The following is a 21936-nucleotide window of genomic DNA, read 5'->3' as shown; positions in this document are numbered from 1 at the left end:
ATCAATATGGAGGATTTTTTAAAAAAGATTGTGCTCATTTGAGAGAGAGTAAGAGTGAGGGAGAGAATCTGAAGCAGACTTTGTGCTGAGCACAGAGCCCAATGTGGAGCTCCATTCTGGGACCCTGACATCATGACCTGAGCTGAAATCAAGAGTCAGACATTCAACCAACTGAGCCACCCAGATGTCCCAATATTGAGTTATAAAACATTTTATTTTATTCTGTGTAATTGTTATGGCCATGTAGTTGACATAAGACATCACACTAGTTTCAGGTGTGCAACAGCATGTCTCAACAATCCTGTACATTACTCAGTGCTCACCACGATAAGCGTGGCCGCCGTCTGTCACCACACCTCATGACAGTGTTATCGGCTGTATTCCCTATGCTGTGCTTTTCATCCCTGTGACTTATTTATTTTTTAACTGGAAGTTTGTACATCTTCATCCCCTTTACCTATTTCACCTGTCTGCTGAGCCCTTTCCTTTGACAACTGCCAGTTTCTGTTCTGTATTTGTGAGACATTTCTGTTTTTTTTTTATTCATTTGTTCTTTAGATTCCCCACATATAAGTGAAACCATCTGTTATTTGTCTTCCTCTGTTTGACTCCATTCACTTAGGGTAATATCTGCTAGCTCCATCCATGTGGCTGCAGATATTTGGCAAGATTTCATTCATCCCTCATTATGGCTGAGTAATATTCCAGTGCAGACATATACCACGTCTTCCTTATCCATCCATCCATCTAGCAGTGGACACATTTGAGTTGCTTCCATTTCTTGGCTGCTATAAATAATGCTGCATTAAACAGAGGGGTGCATGTATCTCCTCAAATTAGTGTTTTCATTTTCTTTGGGTAAATACCCAGCAGTGGAATTATTGGATCATATGGTATTTGTTTTTAATTTTGGGGGGGGGGAACCTCCATGCTGTAGAACTGGTATTTTGAATGTGAGCTCATCTTCCTCATTGACTAACTGGGAATTTGCTGATAACGAATCACTTGATCTTCAAAAGGAACAGTCAACTTTCCACCAATAAGCCGTGTTTGCATTAACAAGTTCAGGGCTTTAGTTTATTCGTCCTGAGTGGTAGGATGGGAGGGGTGCTTTTTCCCAGGAGAAAACAGTATTTTGCATGGTGTTCTCCATGCACAAAGTATTTTTTCTTCTTGATATTAATTTCCAAGCCATTCCACTGCCGAGGGTCAAAAGTAGAAAATTAGCATCTGCAGGCTGCAGGGTCAGTGCTGTTCTTCTGTATGGCGAGCGGGGGCCAGTACCACCCGCTGCAGAGATGTTTCACGGAACACGTGAAATAAGTTTGGAGCCCCTCCCACCCCGGGCAGTGTTTGGTGTGCAGCAGGCTGGAGTGTGCACATGTGCTGTCCTTGCCCCCTCTCTGTTCCTTACTCTGCAACATCCTCACCCAGTCAGGGACCAGGGAGGGTCAGGAATGATTGACACTGGCAGCCACAAGCAGGAGTCAGGTGGCTTTGCTGGCTCTGCAGTATCGTCAGGATGGAGGCTGAGCACGAGTCGGGGAAGAGGGGGAGAGGCAGCTGTCCCGGTATTGAAAGTGATAATGAAGTCAAGGGCAGAGTGGCTTTATTTGCTGGTCCTCTGTCCAGCTCTTGCTGGGAGTACCTTGACACTGAAACTGAGCAGTGGGTTTCTGACCTTGACTGGCCCAGCTACGCACCTTGAGGCCTCTGCCATGAGGGAGAGAGGTTTGCAGCACATTTTGTGCGCCTGGCATCCCTGGGCGCGTCAGCTTGAAATACCGTCTTGCAGGATTTATAGAGGCTACGTTCTAGGATCTGTTGCATTTTAATTTGGTAAGTGGAATTCTGCGTCTTCAGAAACGTTTCCCTGCCTGGTACCCTTGCCAGAGCTGAGACGCAGAGTTAAGGCCCTGCTCAGCTCTTGTTCCCTTATTCTGGCTTGGCATGACTGCACTGGCTACAGTGAGGTCGGGCTCTGAACCCCAGTGATGCTGGTCTGGTCATTGAGACGTCAGGGAAGCAAATGGAAGAGAGACTTTGAGAGGAGACCCAGGTGGCAGCCAAGAGAGACTGGATCTCCTCTTAGCTTCCCTCCTCTCTCTCGCATTCTCCCCTTCCCCAAGATCATGCCAGCTGCCTCCCAGTGAGAACCTGCTGGTTCCCCAAGAACCTGCTCATGGCAAGTAATTACCTCCTGTCCCGTGGGGACTCCTCCTAGGTAGCTTGTATCACCCCATTACACATGGTAGCAAACTGAGGCTTGGAGAAAGTGCAGACACCACAAGAACATTCTAGATGAGGAAAATGGGTCCTGATGAGAGCCTCTCTGATCCTTTTCCCTATCTGTATTGTGGGGCAGTAACTTTTATCACTGAATTCTTCTTGGAGAAAATCAGGTAACTTACAGAAAATACTTTACACAGCACCAAGGATATAGTAGCTGCTGCATAAAAGTCAGTTTCTTTCCCTTTCTCCACATCATTGATGTCTGGATGATTTTATATCCTCAGAAAATTCAGCCTGCCTCGAGTCTTTCTTCCTCTTGGTTCATTTCTCTATCTCTCTCTCTTTTTTTAAGATTTATTTATTTATTCATGACACACACACACACACACACAGAGAGAGAGAGAGAGAGATTGAGAGAGAGAGAGAAGCAGAGATGTAGGCAGAGGGAGAAGCAGACTCCTTGCAGGAGCCCAATGTGGGACTCAATCCCAGATCCTGGGATCATGACCTGAGCCAAAGGCAGGCACCCAACCGCTGAGCCAGCCAGACATTTCTCATCCTTGGACTCTTTTAATTTTGCTCTCTCCAATCTTCCCCAGCCAGCCCTCTTGTTATTGGCGCTAAGATCTCCTAGCTTGGAAAATTAGCATCCTGTCAAGTTAGGTTCAACATCTGCTTGGCAACGGCACCCACTCCCTCTGCTTCCAGTGCTTGGTAGAAAGCACATCTGGCCCTGCCACCCCAGGCACCTTCGCACTTTAGAGATGGTATTTATACTAACTGTGATAAAGTCATTTTCAATTACTGTTATTAATCATTATGCGTGTCAGGAACTGTGCAAAGTGCTCTGTGTGGTAGACTCATTTAATCTGTCTGTCACCTATCAGTTTTGTGCTATTATCAGGGCTCAGGTTATAGAGGAGAAGTTAAGTGACTCGCTCAAAGTCCCCCAGGTAGAAGGTGGAAGAGCAGGGGTTCTTGGCCATGGAGCATGTGCTCACAGTTGGGCGGTTTTGCCTACCTGGCACTGACAGGTGAGGAAGGGCGGTAGACTAGCCTCGCTTTAGGATGAGGATACTCGGGTCCAAGTCTGGTCCTTCCAGGACTGAGCTGAGTGACATTAGGTGTATCTTCCTGTCTCTCTGTCTTTTCCTATTAAAGGAACCTCTGAGTGCTGACATCCAGTAGACCCCCCATGGTCCCATTGGTCGGGTACGTTGGGTTCCCCTCTTGGAAGCCCTGGCTCTCTGTTTGGCTTATGTAGATCTCAACCTGTTGCTTTCTCTCTTGTTTTTTCAGGTAATGAACCAAAAAGATCATGTCTGAAGTACAAGGAACGGTTGAGTTTTCTGTAGAGCTACATAAATTTTATAATGTGGATCTCTTTCAGAGAGGGTAAGTATGCATCACTGCATCTATTTGTGTGTGTCTGCATATGCAGTTGACCCTTGAACAACATGGGTTTGAATAGGGCAGGTCCACTTGTACATGATTTTTAAATATGGTGTGGTTCTGTGGATGTCATTTCTGTGCCTTATGATTTTCTTAATAACATTTGCTTTCCTCTAGCTTACTTTAGTGTAAGAATACAGTGTCTGATACCTACAACATACAAAATATGTGTATTTGACTGTGTTATCAGTAAGGCTTCTGGTCAACAGTAGGCAATTAGTAGTTGAGTTTTTGGAGAATCAAAAGTCCTACATGATTTTCGTCTATATGGGTGTGGGTGGGTGCCTTGAACCCCATCATTGTTCAAGGGTCCTTTGTGTGAGTGTGTGTGTGTGTCTGTGTGTGTGTGTATTTCTTCTGGTAGAAAGTAGAAGTGGAAAAGTCAGGTTATAGGGCATTTTGGATTAATGAGAAAAGGATTTTCATTATTTTTCCTGCCCACTTGTTTAGTACAGTTGAAAATCACCCATATACCCACAGACTTGAGAATGCTAACTTGTGCCCTTCCTCCTGCACTTCCAGCCTCCCTCTCTCTTCTGTGTTGCTCTTCCCATTATATATGTCAGCCAGTCAGTTTTAAAGGGAAAGGAATTTATTAGAAATGAATCTTGCTTATGTATCTCTGAGAAAAAGGTATCTGTATGATCAATATTTGTAGGAGCCATCTCCCCAAAACTGCAGATCTTAAAACCTGTGCCTTGATCTCTCAGGAACTGAAAATTTATGATGCCCTCTTTAAATGCAGAATTAAAATAGAGATGCTTGCAGTGTTTGAGGATATGCTCTGAATTTGATATTTTACACGCATGATTTCAGTAGGTCTTCATGGTAGACTTAGGGTCACTCAGGGTCAATGGTTCCATCTATCGATTTGTTTTTGTTGCATAACAAACCGCCCTAAACCTTAGTGGCTTAAAACAACAGCTTTCCATTTAGCTCATGATTCTGAGGGCAGGCAGTTTGAAGCAGGCTCCAGATGGGCGGTTCTGCTGAGCAGGAGCAGGCCTGGCTGCTCTCATCCGCGCTTGTTTCCAGGTCTGGGCCCTCGGCTGGGAGGCAGCAAGTGAGCCTGGACTTGTTTATATGGCAGACAAGCCCTACAAGCAGGAATGGAAATACACACGATGTCCTGGTAGCTAGCCTCAGACTCATGCAGGGTGATTTCGTTGGTCTTCTGCTGGCCAAAGCCAAGTGCAAAAGCATCTAGACTCAGGGTGGAGAAGTAGAGACAATCTTATGATGGAAATGGAAGGATCCATGCAAACTTTTAGAGTCTGCTACTGGGGCTAGTCTCCAGTTTCAGAAGGAGAGTTCTGAAGTTAATGCTTCAAGTGCCTCTTGTATATTATGGCCCCTTGTTACATGAGGTGAAATTCAGAGGTTGGGTCATTTTGGTAGGTGACCCAAATCAGGTGGTGAGGGGAAAAGGAGATGATTCTGACCAGCTGTATTCCAGGGACAGGGGCACATGAGAGGTTGTAGCTGGGGTTCTGGAGCTGAATTTTGAGGAAGCAAAGCTCTGTGCATCCTCTAGCAGCTCATCACCTTTGGTTTGCCCCCCCCCCTCACTTAATCAAAAGTTGTGTGGCATAGTGAAGAGAGTCTGGGCTCGGGGCCAGAGCCTTCTGAGTCCTGGCTTGGTACCTGGAGCTTCCTGGAGCCCCTTTAGTACCTCGCTCCATTCTGGTCTTCAGGTTTGATAAGATCATGTGTCTATCATAGTGTTAGACACTTGTACTGATTATTTCCTAAGTCCTCATCACCAACTATAGAGTGAGTGATGGTATCTTTATTTTGTCGACAGGTAACTTGGGATGAGGGGGTGAAACGGTCTGCAGCTGTTACATAGAATAAGAATCTGAGACTGAGTTGCCCTTTTTCTATTATATAGGCCTGGTCTCCAGACTGGGCTGCCTTCTCCCCAGGGCTGCACAAAACATCTATCAAGATGTGGGGAGAAAATATTAAGATTTCTGCTTACAACTGTTTTCATCAAAAATCAGAGAGAGAGAGATCAAGCCCTGTTAATAATTAGAATCCAGACTGACCCTGGAAGCCTTTTGTGTCCATATGGCACACAGTTGTGAGTTCCACTCAGTCACTCTGGTATCAGATAAAAAGAGGGCGTTCCACTGCACAGATGAGTTGGTGACATTGCTCTCAAGTTACAAAATATGATGGCTTGTGACTGGGCAGTTATGCACATATGTAATTTGTGTTCTATCTTTAACTATACTAGCCCTCATAAAATAGCTAGTGGCTTAAAAACAAATACTGTAGGGACATCTGGTGGTTCAGCAGTTGAGCATCTGCCTTTGGCTCAGGTCATGATCCCAGGGACCTGGGATCGAGTCCTGCATCAGGCTCCCCTCAAGGAGCCTGCTTCTCCCTTTGCCTGTGTCTCTCTACCTCTCTCTCTCTCTCCATGTCTCTCATGAATAAATAAATTTTAAAAATCTTTAAAAAATACTTTAGAGCACTCATGAATTGAAAGTAATATTACTAACGAAAGTATAGCAAACAGGTGGAAATGACAGAACCACACTGAGCTTCTGGACAAGCCTGTTCACACACACACACTGAGGTGGGATGATGAGCAGATCAGATTCAAAAATAAGTAGGCCGAGAAATTCGAACTTACTTAAAGAACTATCTGATATATGGATTTGTAAGCATAATTATTCATAATACACCTTACCCTAATTACATTCTAAGCCTTCAAGTATTGACTAAGTCTTGTATGAAATCGTCACCATTAGCAGGATCTTTCAAGGGACACATCCAGAACTCAGAGAGGGCCCTGTGCAGTTGCTTAGGGAGTTTACAAGACGAGCGTGGAAACCATGACTCACTCAGCAAGCCTAAGACCCTCTAGGTCTGTGTGTTTTGGGGAGTCTTCTTGTGTAGCCATGCTCACCGCCAAAGTCTAATATTTAATTAGACTAAATTAAAACCAGAACATTGAATCACTGTATGCATATTTTTAGTAAGAGCAAAAAAAAGGTTATGTGTTCCTTTAATATAAAAAGTAATTAATTTTTAAAACATGGAATATTACATCCCTTATCTTTTAAAACATCTTTTTCTATTCTTAACAATGCATATTGCATAGGAATATGCAGTTGTACATGTATGTGTTTATCAATAGATATACATATATTGGCGTTGCTCAATGATGTTTTTACTGTAGGTATGAAATCATTGATAGTTGGTAACCAGAGGTCTAGTGGAACAAGGACTCTCACAAATTTCTTCTAGATCTTCATGTCAGCACTTCATGATGTTGGTATGGATGAGGTGATGTGATGAGGGCATAATCTTATGATCCCACATGCTTACAGTGGGCTTTGTAGCAGCCATGGCCATGAATAGGCTGGGGCATCGTTTGGATGAAGGCAGTTAGAACACTTAGGGACATGGAGTGTGTTCTAAGATCTGTAAAGCCCTATCAGCAGTGAGCCCTTGAGGTTGAAAGTCCCCAGTCTGCTGGGATCAGGCTGCAGAGACAGGCTAGGTGCCATGCAAGCCAGGATTCTGCAGCTGCTGGAGGGGCACCTGCCAGGCATGGTCTATGCTGCTCGAGCGCCAAGGATTTTCCCTCTATGAGTCCCACAGGAGCCATGCTCAGAGTGAGATATAGTTACTTTACCCAGCAAACACTCCATGGAAAAGTGATGACTGCAATCCAAGCCTAGCAGGCGAGGTATGTGCCCCACGTGAAAGAAAATGGAGGATTCCCCATGTCATTGAAGAAAAGGAAGACAGCACTGGGGGAGGCTGGCCCATTGTGGGGTGTCAGGATGTGCTCCAAAGGTCCTTGGGAGTAGAAATTAGAGCCAGGGGTTGCAAAGCAAGGAAGATGTCCTTCCTCAGACTGAATTCGACTGTGAGCATCCAGGTTCTAGCAATTTCTCCAGTTAATGAGACATGTCCTGACATCCCAGATCATCACTCCCCATTCTGGCCAGTAGTAGATACTCCCTCTTGATTCACTGTGAGATGCTGCGTTGGAACCATGTGGATGCAGAACTGAGAATATTGCACAAGATTTTTAAAAAGATTTTTAATTTATTTATTCATGAAACGCACAGAAAGTGAGGCAGAGACACAGGCAGAGAGAGAGGCAGGCTCCCTGTGGGGATCCTGATGTGGGAGTTGATCCCCTGAGCCACCCAGGCACCCCTTGCACAAGCTTCTGCCCTGATCTGGGATGGCTTACTTCTAGGACATTTATGCTTATGGATGGTATTTTTTTTTTAATCCCAGAATGCATATTGCCTTTTGGTGATGTTTGCCTTGTGCAAACAGTCAACTTGCATTTATCCCACGTCTATATTGACTGAAGCAGATTCTCAAAGGAAAAGCATCTCCTGAAACCAGTCAACGAGCATTGTGAATTGACAACTGGTGTTGGGCAGCAAGACTCATCCTGACGAAAGAGCAGGGGTGGCGAGGTGCTGTGGAGCCTGGCTTGGGGGTCAGACCTGAATGTGAAGCCAGTCTCTGCCACTTGCAGGCTCTGAGAGCGTGAACATGTCCCTTTAAAACACTCTGGGCCACCATTTGGTCACTTGTAAAACGGTGATGACACAGTCTCAGGGGGTAATCAGAAGTCTTATGGTATCAATTGCATTAATTGGTATAGGTGGAGCAGCTAGCATGGTGCCTGGTATCTAGTAGACGCTATCTCAATTGTCGTTTCTATTACTAATGATGTGACCACCTTGCTTTCCTGTTTACAACCCTCCCACTCGCTCGTGCTCTCACTCGGCTTAGTGTTCACAACATGAATGGTTTGACCTTAAACTTCTGTACTTTGCCTGTGCTCAGATCATTCCTGATCCCTCCCCCTTTGTGATATCTACTTTGAAAACTCTACCCTATTAAGTTCTAGATTAAATATAATCTCCTGTCCAGACTCTTTGTTTATTGATGTTTACCTACTGTACTCGGCCCAGTTTGTATGAATCCCTCATTCCCATACTTTTATTATTTTTATTTTTAAATTTTAAATTCAGTTAATTAACATTCAGCATATTATTAGCTTCAGAGGTAGCAGTTGCATACAACACCCAGTGCTCATCCCATCACGTGCCTTCCTTCATGCCCATCACCCAGTTACCCCGTCTCCCCTCAGTTTGTTCCCTAGAGTTAAGAGTCTTTCATGGTTTGTCTCCCTCTCTGATTTCCTCTTATTTTCTTTTTTCTCTCCCTTATCATGTGATCCTCTGTCTTGTTTCTTGAATTCTACATATAAGTGGAATGTTATGATAATTGTCTTAATAAAAATAAGTTTGACTTATTTTGCTTAGCATAATACCTCTAGTTCCATCCACGTTGTTGCAAATAGTTAAGATTTCATTTTTGTGATGACTGAGTAATTGTGTATATAGACCACATCTTCTTTATCCTTCATCTGTCAATGGACGCCTGGGCTCTTTCCATAGTTTGGCTATTGTGGACATTGCTGCTATGAACATTGGGGTGCAGGTGCCCCTTCGAACCATTATGTTTGTGGTTCAAAGGATATGTTTGTATCCTTTGAGTAAGTACCTAAGTACCCAGTAGTGCAATTGCTGGACTGTAGAGTATCTCTGTTTTTAACTTCTTGAGGAATCTCCATACTGTTTTCCAGAGTGGCCGCACCAGTTTTCATTCCCATCAACAATGTAAGAGGGTTCCACTTTCTCCGCATCCTCACCAACATCTGTTGTTTCATTCCCACATATTTTTTTTAAGATTGTATTTATTTATTCATGAGAGACAGAGAGAGAGAGAGAGAAAGGCAGAGACACAGGCAGAGGGAGAGGCAGTCTCCTCGAGGGGGGGCCCGATGTGGGACTTGATTCCAGGACCCCAGGATCACAACCTGAGCAGAAGGCAGATGCTCAACCGCTGAGCCACCCAAGCATCCTTCATTCCCATTCATTTTTAAAAGCCTGCCCCTCGTGTTTTAGTCTTCCATCCACTCACACAGTCATTACTACAAACACTATTGTAATAGGCTCTGGAAACGTGAAGATGAGAGACTCTGCCCACAGAATGTTTACCAACTAACGAGGGAGACAGATACACACATAGGAAATGACCACACCGTGGGATAAGTTCTGTGACAAAGACAGATTGTGGATGCTATCAAGAGAAACAGCAGGGAGAAGCCACTGTGTGGGCAGAGTCAGAGAAGGCATTCAGGGAGGCGATCACACAGAGCTGTCACTCAAAAGGTGGGTGGGAGTCAGCCATGCAAAGGACCTGGAAGGAGGAGACCATAGAATGGGTCAGTGATGTCAGAGCTCACCCAGAAGGCCGCAGTGAAGTGCGGAGTAAGAAGGGAGGGAGTGTAAATCACAGGGCTTATCCTGCCCGGTCTCTTGTTAGACCAGTGAGGATAGGGATGCCAGGGCCACAGATTTTCAGAGATGGCAGTGGAGGGGGACAGAGCCAGGCTGCAGAAGGGAATGGTGGTGATGTCCCGCCTGGCTTTGTCTTCTTGTCACGTGGCATTAGGCTCCTTAAGGATAAGGACTCCATCTTACCTGACTTTATATGGCTGGTGATCAGTCTGGCACAGAGCCTGGCAACTCCTGGGAGACCCGTAACAGCTTGTATGTGCCCTGGTTGAACTTGCTGCTTCTTTCAGAACTTCTGCAACTCAGATGGGGTCACATGGATCTTTGTTAAATGATATCAATAATGTGAAAACAGTTCCTAATTCCTATTGTACTGTTTATGGCCCGAGGGCAGCAGGGTCACCATTACACTCTTGTTAGAGATGCAGACTCTTGGCCCTATCTCAGACCTACCACATCTGAATTGCTGGTCAAGAGGCTCAGGAAACCGTGTCTTCACATGTTCTCCAGCTGAGTCTGAGTGAACAGCACAGGATGTTTCTATGACAGTATCAACCTAGGCTGTGTGCTACAATCATCTGCAGAATGGAAAGATCCACCCTCCAGGCTAATTAAACAAACAATGTCTAGGATGAGACCCCACACACCAGCACCAGCACTTGTAAAGTTTCCCAGGTAGTTCCCAGTTGAAGAATGACTGGCTTAAGACCAAGGAAAGAGTCCACATGCTGAGTAACCTCAGCTTTGCTTGGAAACATCTTTTTCCAAAGAGAACAGACCCAGGTCCCTTCCTTCTTAGCAGACCTATGGCATCTCCTTCCTCAGCAGGAGACTGGACTTCGCCTCCCTTTGCAAATGCATGCCTCCTGCTCAAGAGCCCATGGAGATTTTGCATTAGCTTTCCAGCATGGATTCTGGAAGCCAGAAAGCAGAAAGGAAGATCTTAATTCATTTACAACAGTTTTCTCATAAAGAAATACTTATGTGAGCAAGTATAAAGTATATATGAGTATAACCTCCCCACACACTATGTAAATATTTATAGGTCATCAATTTATTAATATCTCATTTATACCTATGTATGAGAATGTGAACCTTCGTTCCCAATATTGTTTGCTGAAAGGGAGCCAACATTTGTCCTTGAAAATGTATTCAAATTTCATTTTAAATCTTAATTCACACAAAGCTCTACATCAAACTCACTTTTGTTCCTGAGTGAAGGTTTTCCCTGATACTGAGATTCATCACCTGGCCTTTCTGACACCTTCTCTACAATATCACTTAGAAGATTCTCTGCCCTGACGTTTTAGGTGATTGCACAGACACTCTGTCCTACCCACAGAATAGTTGCACAAAAGGACCCACAATCAGTATTATCAGATCTGATGTCTAAGGTCAGACACACATGGAACTATTAGGATTGAAATCCCCTTTGAACAAACTCACCTGCCTTTTCTCTACCGGAGTGAAAACGGTGGAGTCATAAGTCAAGGGATTCCAGAAAGAAAATGCCATCTTGTATTTATGCCTCGACGTCCCCATCACAGCCTAATGGCCAGAGACAGCCAGCTCTCCCTGTGAAATGAGTTAACCAGCCCTGATGTGCCGTAATAGACTCAGAAATACAATTATCTTTGCTTGCCAGAGATCAATTAATTGATTTGTCTGGTTCTGTCAGAAACAATCCTTTTCTTCACTTCTCTTACTAAAATATGTTGCGATCCTTTTCATTCATTCCATCACTTTTGAAAGGGAGTAGGGATTATAAATGGTTGAGAGCCCCATTGGATGTCCAGCTTTGCCTGGTAAAGGAGAGGCCACTATGGATCTGGGAGGTCAGGGCCCATGCGAACCCTCAGGGGGAGCATCTCCAGGGCTTTGACAGTGGTGGCTTTGCTGCAAAGACAGAGCGGGCGCCCTGATGAATGGCCACTGGGTACGATTTTCACAGCACAGAAGCCGTGGATCTAATACACCATTTTAGGCCCGTGACTTTGCACGTGAGCAAATATACAGATTCCCTTTACTTTTGTATGAGTCAGTGTGATTCAGGATTTTTATCACTCAGCATCAAGGGTTCCATCTAGCACAAGGAGGAGTGTGGGTCGGCTCCAGGGTCTCTTAAGAATAAAATTCCAGGGATCCCTGGGTGGCGCAGTGGTTTGGCACCTGCCTTTGGCCCAGGGCGCGATCCTGGAGACCCGGGATCGAATCCCACGTCGGGCTCCCGGTGCATGGAGCCTGCTTCTCCCTCTGCCTATGTCTCTGCCTCTCTCTCTCTCTGTGACTATCATAAATAAATTAAAAAAAAAATTAAAAAAAAATCATTAAGAATAAAATTCCATAATTGTTTTAGTAAACGTTTGATTCCCTCCTCCCCATAAAAAGGCATTATTAGGATAATTCCTAGGATGTACTCAGGTATTTATGTAATTGGACATGCTAGATTATTTTTCTAGCATATCCACATCCCTGTCAACACCCTGTCCCATTTTTAGTTCTTTAACCTTTGAATCTGTGACTTCCATGAGCTTGCTGCTTTAAGCCTTTTATCCTCTTAACCCCTGGCTGAGGACATGCTCAGCAGGTCTGTGAAGAAGAGACCCTTCCAGGGGGCTGAGCCTTGCCTGTAGCCATGAACATGCCTCTGCTGAGCTCGGAGCCGTGCACAGGGCCTCTCTCCCTCCTGTGGGAATCAGAGGTGAGGCAAAAGCCCCCGGGCAGTGTGGCTCTCTCTAGTTTTGAACTCAAAGCTGTTCTTGTGAAGGCCTCTCAGGGGAGCAAAAGGTGTCTGGTCATGAAAGTAGTGGAATGGGAGGAGCGTAGACACAGATCTTGATTCCGATCCCGATTTTTCTGTTATTAGGCAAGTACCCGTGGGCAAGCTGCTAACCTCTGGGCTCTATTTCTTCACTGGCTTTGCAGGATCAGATTAGAAGGCAGTGAGGGAATGTTTGTAAAGCTCCTTGTTAAACTGAGGTCCAGACCTTGCAGTACTAGTCAGGATGGCCTGAAACGGACCCCTGATCTGGCTGGAGTCTGAATCGGGTGTCCCTTCTATGTTTTGAGCAGCTGATTTATTTATTTTTGTTTTGTTTTTCCTGTATAAAAAAGATCCCAGTATCAAGATAGGAAAGGGGAGAACAAGAGACATACCCTTGGAGTATGAAAATGGGGACGAGGGGGCAGAAGTGAGCAGCTGATTTAATAGTCACCACAACTAATCTCCCAGGAAGAGATAAAGCCTTCTTGGTTTAAAAAAAAATTAGGGGTGCCTGGATGGCTCAGACGGTTAAGGATCTGACTTGGCTCAGGTCATGATCCTGGGGGAATCCAGCCCCATATCCAGCCCTGCATCATCACTGGGCTCCTCGTTCAGAAGAGAGTCTGCTTCTCTCTCTCCCTTTCTTGCTGCCCTTCCCCTCACTCATATGCTCTCTCAAATAAATTAATAAAATATGAAAAAAATTAAATTGTCAGTGGAAAACCTAGTGGACACCATGCTGATTCATATTGGCCTCAGTGGGGGAAATCCTACTTCCTGTTCTTTACCTCCTATTTGGGATCTGTAAGGGGAAAATGCCACATTTCTTATTGTTTCCAGCCCTATTGAGGTATCATTGACCTATAATATTATGTAAGTGTAAGGTGTACATGTGCTGATACTGCATATGTATATATTGTGAAAGGTTAGTTCACACATCCATCACCTCCCATAGTTGTTGCTCTGTGTGTGTGTGTGTGTGTGTGTGTGTGTGAGTATGTGTGTGGTGAGCATGTGTAAGTCTCCTCTTTTAGCAACTTCCAAGTGCACAATACATTTCTGAAGAAATAATTGCTTTGGGGACTCTCATGAAGTATAGTCAATACAGGTGTACTAAATCACAGATGTTTCTTTTCTAGAAGATTCTTTGAATGGATCTTGGGTCGGAGTAGAAGGGATAGGGAGTGAGGTCCTTAATGGCTTTAATTTGGTTCTATTGGTTATCCAATACTGGTCAAAATCCGTTTTTGAATGTATTTCGTCACATTTCTTCATTTTAAGTTTCAATTACACATATAGGCACAAATAAGATAAGTTTTGCCTAGTGAAGGAATCATGTTGCCAGTTTCCTCCTATACTTTTCCTCATTTTTCACAACACATATATCACTTTTGTAATCAAAATTTCCTCCCTCCCTCCCCTTCCTGCCCTTCCCACCTCCTTCCCAGTCCCTCCACCTCTTCCTTTCTCTTCCTCTCCCATTCCTCTTCCTCCCCCTCATCCTCTCCCTTTCTCTCCCTCCCTCTCTTTTCTTTCACTGAGCAAACACTGTTTTATCTGCACATGTGTTTGCCTTTACAAAAATGTAGTAGACCAGTTTGTTCTCTATTTTTTCTCTTTCCCTGCTGGGACTATTCCTGTAATCCTATACATTCCTTTACAACGTGTGTAATAGCTGCAAAGGATTCCATTACAGGGTTCAGCCATAATTTACTTAACCAGTGCCCTCTTGTTGGACATCATTTTATTTAAAAAAAATATTAGAATGCATTTTATTATTTATAATTTGCCATGACATTTTTTAAAATTAAGAAATGTTTCTCTCTTGATAATATAAACCAATTATCCTGAAAATGACTTAATTTTGCTGCTTCATATGCTTCTAAGTCCCTAGTAATGTAGATGGAGGTTAATACTGTGCTTGACCAAGCACTTCTATCATCTGACAAGGTAAAGAAGGGCATGATGTTTAGCCTAACTATCCTTACTCCCAGAACTCTGTTCTACCTCCTCTGGAACCCCCTGGGGAAGGCGTAGTGTCGAGCTCCAAGGAATTCAGTGACTTGTGGCATCTGGCAGTTGATCTCCATCGCTCCAGTGAGAGGAGCTCTTAGAAACTGCAGAAGTCTGAAAATCTCCCCTGCAGTCAATGCCGGGGTCTCCATGGCTCCACTGATCCCACATGCTGACATGCAAGTCTCTGAAGTTACTGTTTGGGGACTTTCGGGAAAGGGGGAGTCACCACTGGTCCTTTTTGGCTCTTCCTAAAAATAGGAGGATTTTTGTGTTCACCAACACATTCCATTCTCCCAAAGGGTGACATTCTTATCTTTCCTTGAAAAAAACTCTCGTTCATTTCATTTGATGAAACCATCTCTTGAGTTCTGTCTCAACCCACTGGAGTCAACCAGAATTTCACTGGAGAAGAAAATTAAAAAATTCTGTATTGCTACAAATAACCTCTCATCACTTGATGAGGACTCTTATCCCTCAATTGCAGAGGAAGCAGGGGCTCACATAGGTGCAGTGTCTGCTGAGGTTCTCATTTTGGCCAGTGAGGTCTTTTTTTTTTTTTTTCTTTTTTTAAAGATTTATTTATTTATTCATGAAAGACACAGATTGAGAGGAGAGGAAGAGACACAGGCAGAGGGAGGAGCAGGCTCCTCACAGGGAGCCTGATGCGGGACTCAATCATGGATCCGGGGATCACGACCTGAGCCACCCAGGCATCCCAGCCAGTGAGGTCTTTATGTGACTAGTGAGTAGAGTAGTTCTCTTGGGGATGCCTGGACCCCAGAGTCTGGGCATTCTGTTTCTACCCCACCAGGCATGGTTGTTTCCCTTGGGCCAGACTGGGTGTACAGATGTCATGATGTCTTGTGTCACCCCTTCGGTAAACACTCTACTTCCGCAAACAACAGAATTGCAAACTACCACCATCAAGGAGAAATCATACCCAGACTTCCTTTTCTGGCTGCCTGGCACCTGCCTGGATTTCTTCCTTGCATAATGAGAGGGTGATGTATGGGGAATATAATCCTCCGGGCCAGTGACTGGTAGACACAAGAGGTGCTTTTTGTTTGTTTGTTTGTATATTTTTTTATTGGAGTTTGATTTGCCAACATATAGTATAACACCCAGCTCTCATCCCGTCAAGTGCACCCCTCAGTGCCTGTCACACAGTCACCCAATCCCCCCGCCCACCTCCGCTTCCACTACGCCTTGTTTGTTTCCCAGAGGAGAGACGTAATTTTAATCAAGAGGATGCATTCTATATTTTTAGTCATTTATCCAGTGAAAGCAAAATAGTTTACAATTCCTATAGCAGGGTTCCTTGAGCCCCTTTAGGAGATGTTCAAAAAAAAAAGCAAGAAAGAAAAGGGAAGAGTGGCTTTGTATGCTCACACTAGTTTTGAAAATACTGTTTTTTTTTTAAATTTTATAAATTTATTTTTTATTGGTGTTCAATTTGCCAACATATAGAATAACACCCAGGGCTCATCCCGTCAAGTTCCCCCCTCAGTGCCCGTCACCCAGTCACCCCCACCCCCCGCCCACCTCCCTTTCTACCACCCCTAGTTCATTTCCCAGAGTTAGGAGTCTTCCATGTTCTGTCATCCTTTCTGATATTTCCCACTCATTTTTTCTCCTTTCCCCTTTATTCCCTTTCACTATTTTTTATATTCCCCAAATGAATGAGACCATATAATGTTTGTCCTTCTCCGATTGACTTATTTCACTCAGCATAATACCCTCCAGTTCCATCCACGTCGAAGCAAACGGTGGGTATTTGTCATTTCTAATGGCTGAGTAATATGCCATTGTATACAGAGACCACAGCTTCTCTATCCTCATCTTTTGATGGACACCGAGGCTCCTTCCACAGTTTGGCTATTGTGGACATTGCTGCTATAAACATCGGGGTGCAGGTGTCCCGGCGTTTCACTGCATCTGTATCTTTGGGGTAAATCCCCAGCAGTGCAATACTGGGTCATAGGGCAGATCTATTTTTAACTCTTTGAGGAACCTCCACACAGTTTTCCAGAGTGGCTGCACCAGTTCACATTCTCAACCAAATATATTCAGGCCTCCAAGACAAAAGTTCTTCCCCTAAATAGGACCCTCACAGATGAACTTTTGTTCCCCCTTTTTCTTACCCATTAGAACCTTCCCCAGTGTCATCCTCCTCAAGAGGGAATGTGTGGCCTCCCTCCCATGGAATTCTCATACACATCACCCCTAATAAAGTAGATCAGTTTCATCTCCTGTTCCTTTGTTTATGCATTTATGAACTCATTAATTGACTCATGCAGGGGACATTGAGCTCTTGCTCTCTTCAGTGATGCCCTAGGAATTCTGACAGAACAAGGAGAAAGAGGCATGAACTCAAGTTCACAGCAGACTTTGGAAGTTAGAGATGCAAATAAAGACAGTGACATCCCTAACAGGAAAATAGAGCTCAGCAAGGATGCCCTCCCCTCACCCAGGAGGCATCAGGACAGCTTACCTGAAAGAGGGGGCTTGCTAGTCACATCAAGATTGGGAAGGAATCCCAGGTATTGGGACTTCCATGTGCAAAGGCCAGAAATGAAAAAGCATGACCTCTCCTATGAAGTGCCTTGGTGTCCAGGACCGCTGCGTAGAGATGGCCTTTTCCACAGACTGGGAGAGTGGGACTAGCCTTGGTCATCATGAAGGGCAGGTTTGTTGTGTCCTGGAGCCAGGATGGCACCTCGTAGCTAATAGAGGGCTATGATACAGTTGAAGGAGGGGGGTTAAGGATTGTGGGGATTGTAGAAATGACTCTTCAGAAGGGGAGAGGAAGATACTTGGGGTGAGTAAAATGAAGGTGGTGAGGATAGCTCAGAGGGAAAACACTTGGGAAATGCTTGAAAAATTGACACCTTTACATAATGTGAAAGGGAAGGGAGAAGTTGCAGTGGAAATCAGCTTTCCCCTTGGGTGAATTAGCAGATGAAGAAGGGAAGAGGGGAGCCATGCAGCAGGGGAAGATGATGTGAAAGATCCAGAGGCAACAAGGGAGCTGAGTCCAAGGACAGGAAGGAATCTGGGCTGGGATTTGTCAGCTCCTGGGTGTTCAGTGCCTTGTGACCCTTTGTGAGCTCAGACTGTGTGCCAGGACCTTTAGTACATCAGTTCACCCGGTGCTATTGACAGCCCTAAGAGCTAGGTATTTTTACTTTCACCTTTTCACCTTCCAGATGAGTAAACTGAGGCCCAGAGATAATATGGCTCTCCCACAGCAGAGCCAGGGTTTGAATTCATGGCTGTCTGTCTGCAAAGTCAGGATTATCAACACTGCTCTTTATTCTGTTGGCAAGGGAGGTTCCATGAGAAAAACCACAATTTAAATACATTTGAAGGTAGAGAAACATGCAAAGCTGTTGAGGAGGTGTCAGAAGCTCCAGAAAAGAGGATAAATCACAGAAGTGAAGAAATGCAAGAGCCTGAAGGAGGGAGCATCCCCGGGGTCACATGTTGCAGTCAGATCAAAGGGTATGGGGACCCAGAGTATCTTGAATTTGGTCTCAGGTGGTCAAGGTTAGCCTTGGTCAGAGCAGTTTGTCTGTATGATGGGAGCTTGGAGCCAGACAGCCTGGTGTGCAGACAGATGTGAACTCGCCCTGCCGAAGAACATCTCTGGATACTGGGAAGAGTGGCATCCTGAGCTGGGGTTCACTATTCAGTGTAGTCAAGCCAAGTAGAGCTAATGCGTGGGGCCATTCAACACTTATTGCCCCCTTTGAGCTGATGCTGCTGGGGAGGAAGAGGGGTACTGAGAGGGCCTCTGGGGGAGGCAGAGATGCATACCAAGGAGCTGGAACTTTTCCTTGTGGGGTTGATGCAGGAGGGATGAGTACAGGATGTTTCAAGTAGGTAAGCAGTCAGATTTGGATCAGCATGTCATTTGGCTGAAGTGTAGGGAAGAGATTGTAGCAGGAGGAAGAGCAGTGTCTGTTGTGAAGAGGATTGGCACGCATATATTTGGACTCATAGTTACTGGGTGAGGTTACTTGTATGAACGGTGTAGCGATGGTGCAGGAGGCATTGACTGAGCCTGGTGACAGAGAGGTTTCTTAGTGTGCTTCAAATCCTATTGATTAGCAATCTCCAAGCTTTGTACAAAGCACAAATCCCACCACTGATCTCTCTCTTCCCATGACTTAGTGAGCTGTAGAACCATAAGAAACAGTAATGAAATGGAACCAGTGTGCTTTATTTATAGCTGGGATGGTTCCTAATACTCTCCCAGTGCAGGGTATTGAGAAAATAGATCCAGCAATGAGGATTAAGCATAGGCGTGGAGGCCGAGATGGGATTTCTTCCCGTCTCTCCCTACTCCAATGGAGATAAATCTTTAGACTCAAGTGTTTAGAGGCAGCAAGAAGGGAGAGAAGGAGAGAAGATGAATGGATCTTTGGGTCCCAGGAGGGGCCCAGGGTCCATTGGCTGAGCTGTAGTTACTGAATATAAGGAATATACTGCAGATAGAAGACTATGGATGGTTCTTGATATTTAAGGCAAAGTAACCCCGCCCTTTATTAAAATGCGTCCCATACAGTGTCACAGGCTTTAACCAATCCCATTGTCAGTGCTCCTCTATGGACACTCACTTCCCAGGCTATCCTGTGTCACTGGCTGCTTGGCTGATGTCATCAGCCCCTTCCCTCTTCCAAATTTCAGATCTGTCCAGCACCTAGTTTGACTAATCATCATCTTGTTATCTAAACGACACCCAGACCAAACACCTGATCTCCCACCCTCCCTTCCAAACCTCTTTCGTCACTCACCCTACCTCGGTTAATGGCAGCTCCATCCCCTGGTTGTGGAGATCAACATCGGAGGGCAATTCTCCACTTCTCTCTGCCTCCCACCTCATGTCACTGCAGCCAGAAATCCTGTCGGCTCTCCTTTCAAATTGCATCCAGAAGATGCCATTTCTCACCCCTACTGCCAATGCCCTGTTTCAAGCCACCATCTTTCCCATCTGGATTTGTATGATTGTCTTCCCTGTCTGGTCTCCCTGATGCCACTCTTGGACATCCTGTGTTCCCCACAACGTAAAAGCTGGACAGTCCTTCTAAAGTGATGATCCTCTGCTCCTGGTCTACAAGAACTCTTCCGTTTGCTGCGAAGAAAGCCAGAGTCCCTATGACGGATGCTTATTCTCCCCTCCTTCATGTCCCACCGGCCACAGAGATGTCTCTGTATCTCCTTCATTGTGACAGACTATGATCCTGCAGTGGAGCCTTTGTGCTGGCGGTTCCTATTTTCTGGAATATTCTTCCCTTCACTCTTCCAAAGCACTGCTGGAAATCCTCTCCTGTAGCAGATGCTGTGACCTGCTGCCGGGGTCTCTAGTTATGCAGCTGGTTACAGGCTGCTGGGCACCTGCAGCTGGGTTCTGTCTCAGGGAAGTTACCTCCATTGGAAGCCTTTGCCTTGCCCAAAGTTGCATGAACCCCATCCCCTTGATGAGTGCTGCAAAGGCCTCTCCCCCTTGCCCTAATCAGGGGGATCTCTGACAGACCATCCCAGATTCTGGGCTCACCATGGATTGACCAAATCTCCTTTGCAGTTACGTCTCCATCCATCTCTCCCGCCCTCCATTCCTACCTTCCTCACTCCCCCATGGGAATGACTCTGAGATCATGCCTCAGTCGTTATTTTGCATGCACATCTCCAATTTGGAGACTCTTTATCAGGAAATCCAACTTGAAACATCTGTCCTGAACTTCCCTCCAAAACTGTAGTCCCCTCGCTGGCTCTCCCAGCCCCATGAATACTGTTACATTGCTCTATTTATATGTTTTTTGTGGTGTCTGCCTTCCCCTCACACCCACCGTGGGCTGTAAGCTCCTGGGAGGAGGGACATCTTGTGTGTTCACTGATATCACTTGGGTGTCTTTAACTAGGCCTGGCTCATCATAGTTGGTCTTCAAGTGTTAACTGAATGAAAGGAATATTTTTTTTTTAAGATTTAATTATTTTTTTATTTTTTAATTTTCATCCCTATTTATTTATTTATTCTTTTTCAATTTTTTATTTATTTATTTATTTTTCTCTCTTTTTTTTTTATTTATTTTTTATTGATGTTCAATTTACTAACATACAGAATAACCCCCAGTGCAGAAGCGCAGGTTGTGGTTGACAAGCGCAGGAGAGGGAAGCTGAGCATTCCCTGCCCCAGTGTGGTGGTACCTAGGGTGTAATGTCAAGGACTCCAGGGTCCCTTCCAGGACGTGCAGGAAAAGACACCCTGTTAACCAAAGGTAACGTTGCAAGTGATCAGGACTTGGTGGTGTACTGGCTTCCCAGGGCTGTACAGCAGAGTGCTAGACACAGGGTGGCTTACACAAGAGAATGTCATTGTCTTACAGGCCTGGAGTCCAAAAGTCTGAGATCAAGGTGCTGGCAGAGTCAGTTCCTTCTGAGTCCTGGAGGGAGAATCTGTTCTAAGCATCCATCCTGGCTTCCAGTGGTCACCTGATGGTCTTTGGTTTGCAGATATATTCTGTAGTTTCTTTTTTTTTTTTTTTTTTTATATTCTGTAGTTTCTGACTTCATCCTCATATGGTGCCCTCCTTGTGTCTCCAAACCTCACCTTCCTTGTGTGTGTCTGTCCTATGTCCACATTTCCCCTTTTCAGGGACACCTGGGTGGCTCAGTTGGTTAAGTACCTGAATCTTGATTTCGGCTCAGGTCATGATCTCAGGGTTGTGAACTCGAGACTTGTGTGAGGCTTCAGGCTCTGTGCTCAAGTCTACTTGAGGTTCTCTCTCTCTCTGTGCCCCTCCTCCCACTTGTGCTTTCTCTATCTTTTTCCAAAAAACAAACAAACAAACAAACAAACAAAAAAACCAAAGACAAAACAAAACACCAAATTTCCCCTTTTCATAAGGACAATAATCATTGGATTATGGCCCAGTCTAATGATCTCATTTCAACTTGAATACCTTTGTAAAGATCCTATTTCAAAGTGATACCATGTTCTCAGATACTGGGCATTAGGATTTGAATATATCTCTTTGAGGAGACACAACTCAACCACTAACAGATGATATCTCCTAGCTTGTGTAGAGGGAATAGAATTTGGACACTTGAAATAACATGACC

At 44.9% G+C, this 21936-nt stretch overlaps 1 protein-coding gene across 2 annotated transcripts in view; it reads left to right on the top strand.

Annotated features, from left to right (window-relative positions):
• Positions 1-3528: 3528 nt before the first annotated feature.
• The window catches only part of FAM135B (family with sequence similarity 135 member B), a 182595-nt gene continuing 164187 nt past the window's right edge, over positions 3529-21936 (top strand). For both annotated transcript variants that reach the window (XM_072774619.1, XM_072774618.1), the window contains exon 1: positions 3529-3627. In XM_072774619.1, coding sequence (XP_072630720.1) covers positions 3551-3627 — 77 coding nt within the window. In that variant the 5' untranslated portion in view covers positions 3529-3550. The remainder of the gene's footprint in view (positions 3628-21936) is intronic.

This window comes from Canis lupus, chromosome 14 (genome assembly GCF_048164855.1).
Source record: "Canis lupus baileyi chromosome 14, mCanLup2.hap1, whole genome shotgun sequence".
In the NCBI taxonomy this organism is placed as follows: Eukaryota; Metazoa; Chordata; class Mammalia; order Carnivora; family Canidae; genus Canis; species Canis lupus.
The sequence above is the reverse complement of the archived record's forward strand: the minus strand, read 5'-3'. Positions and strand labels throughout refer to the sequence as shown.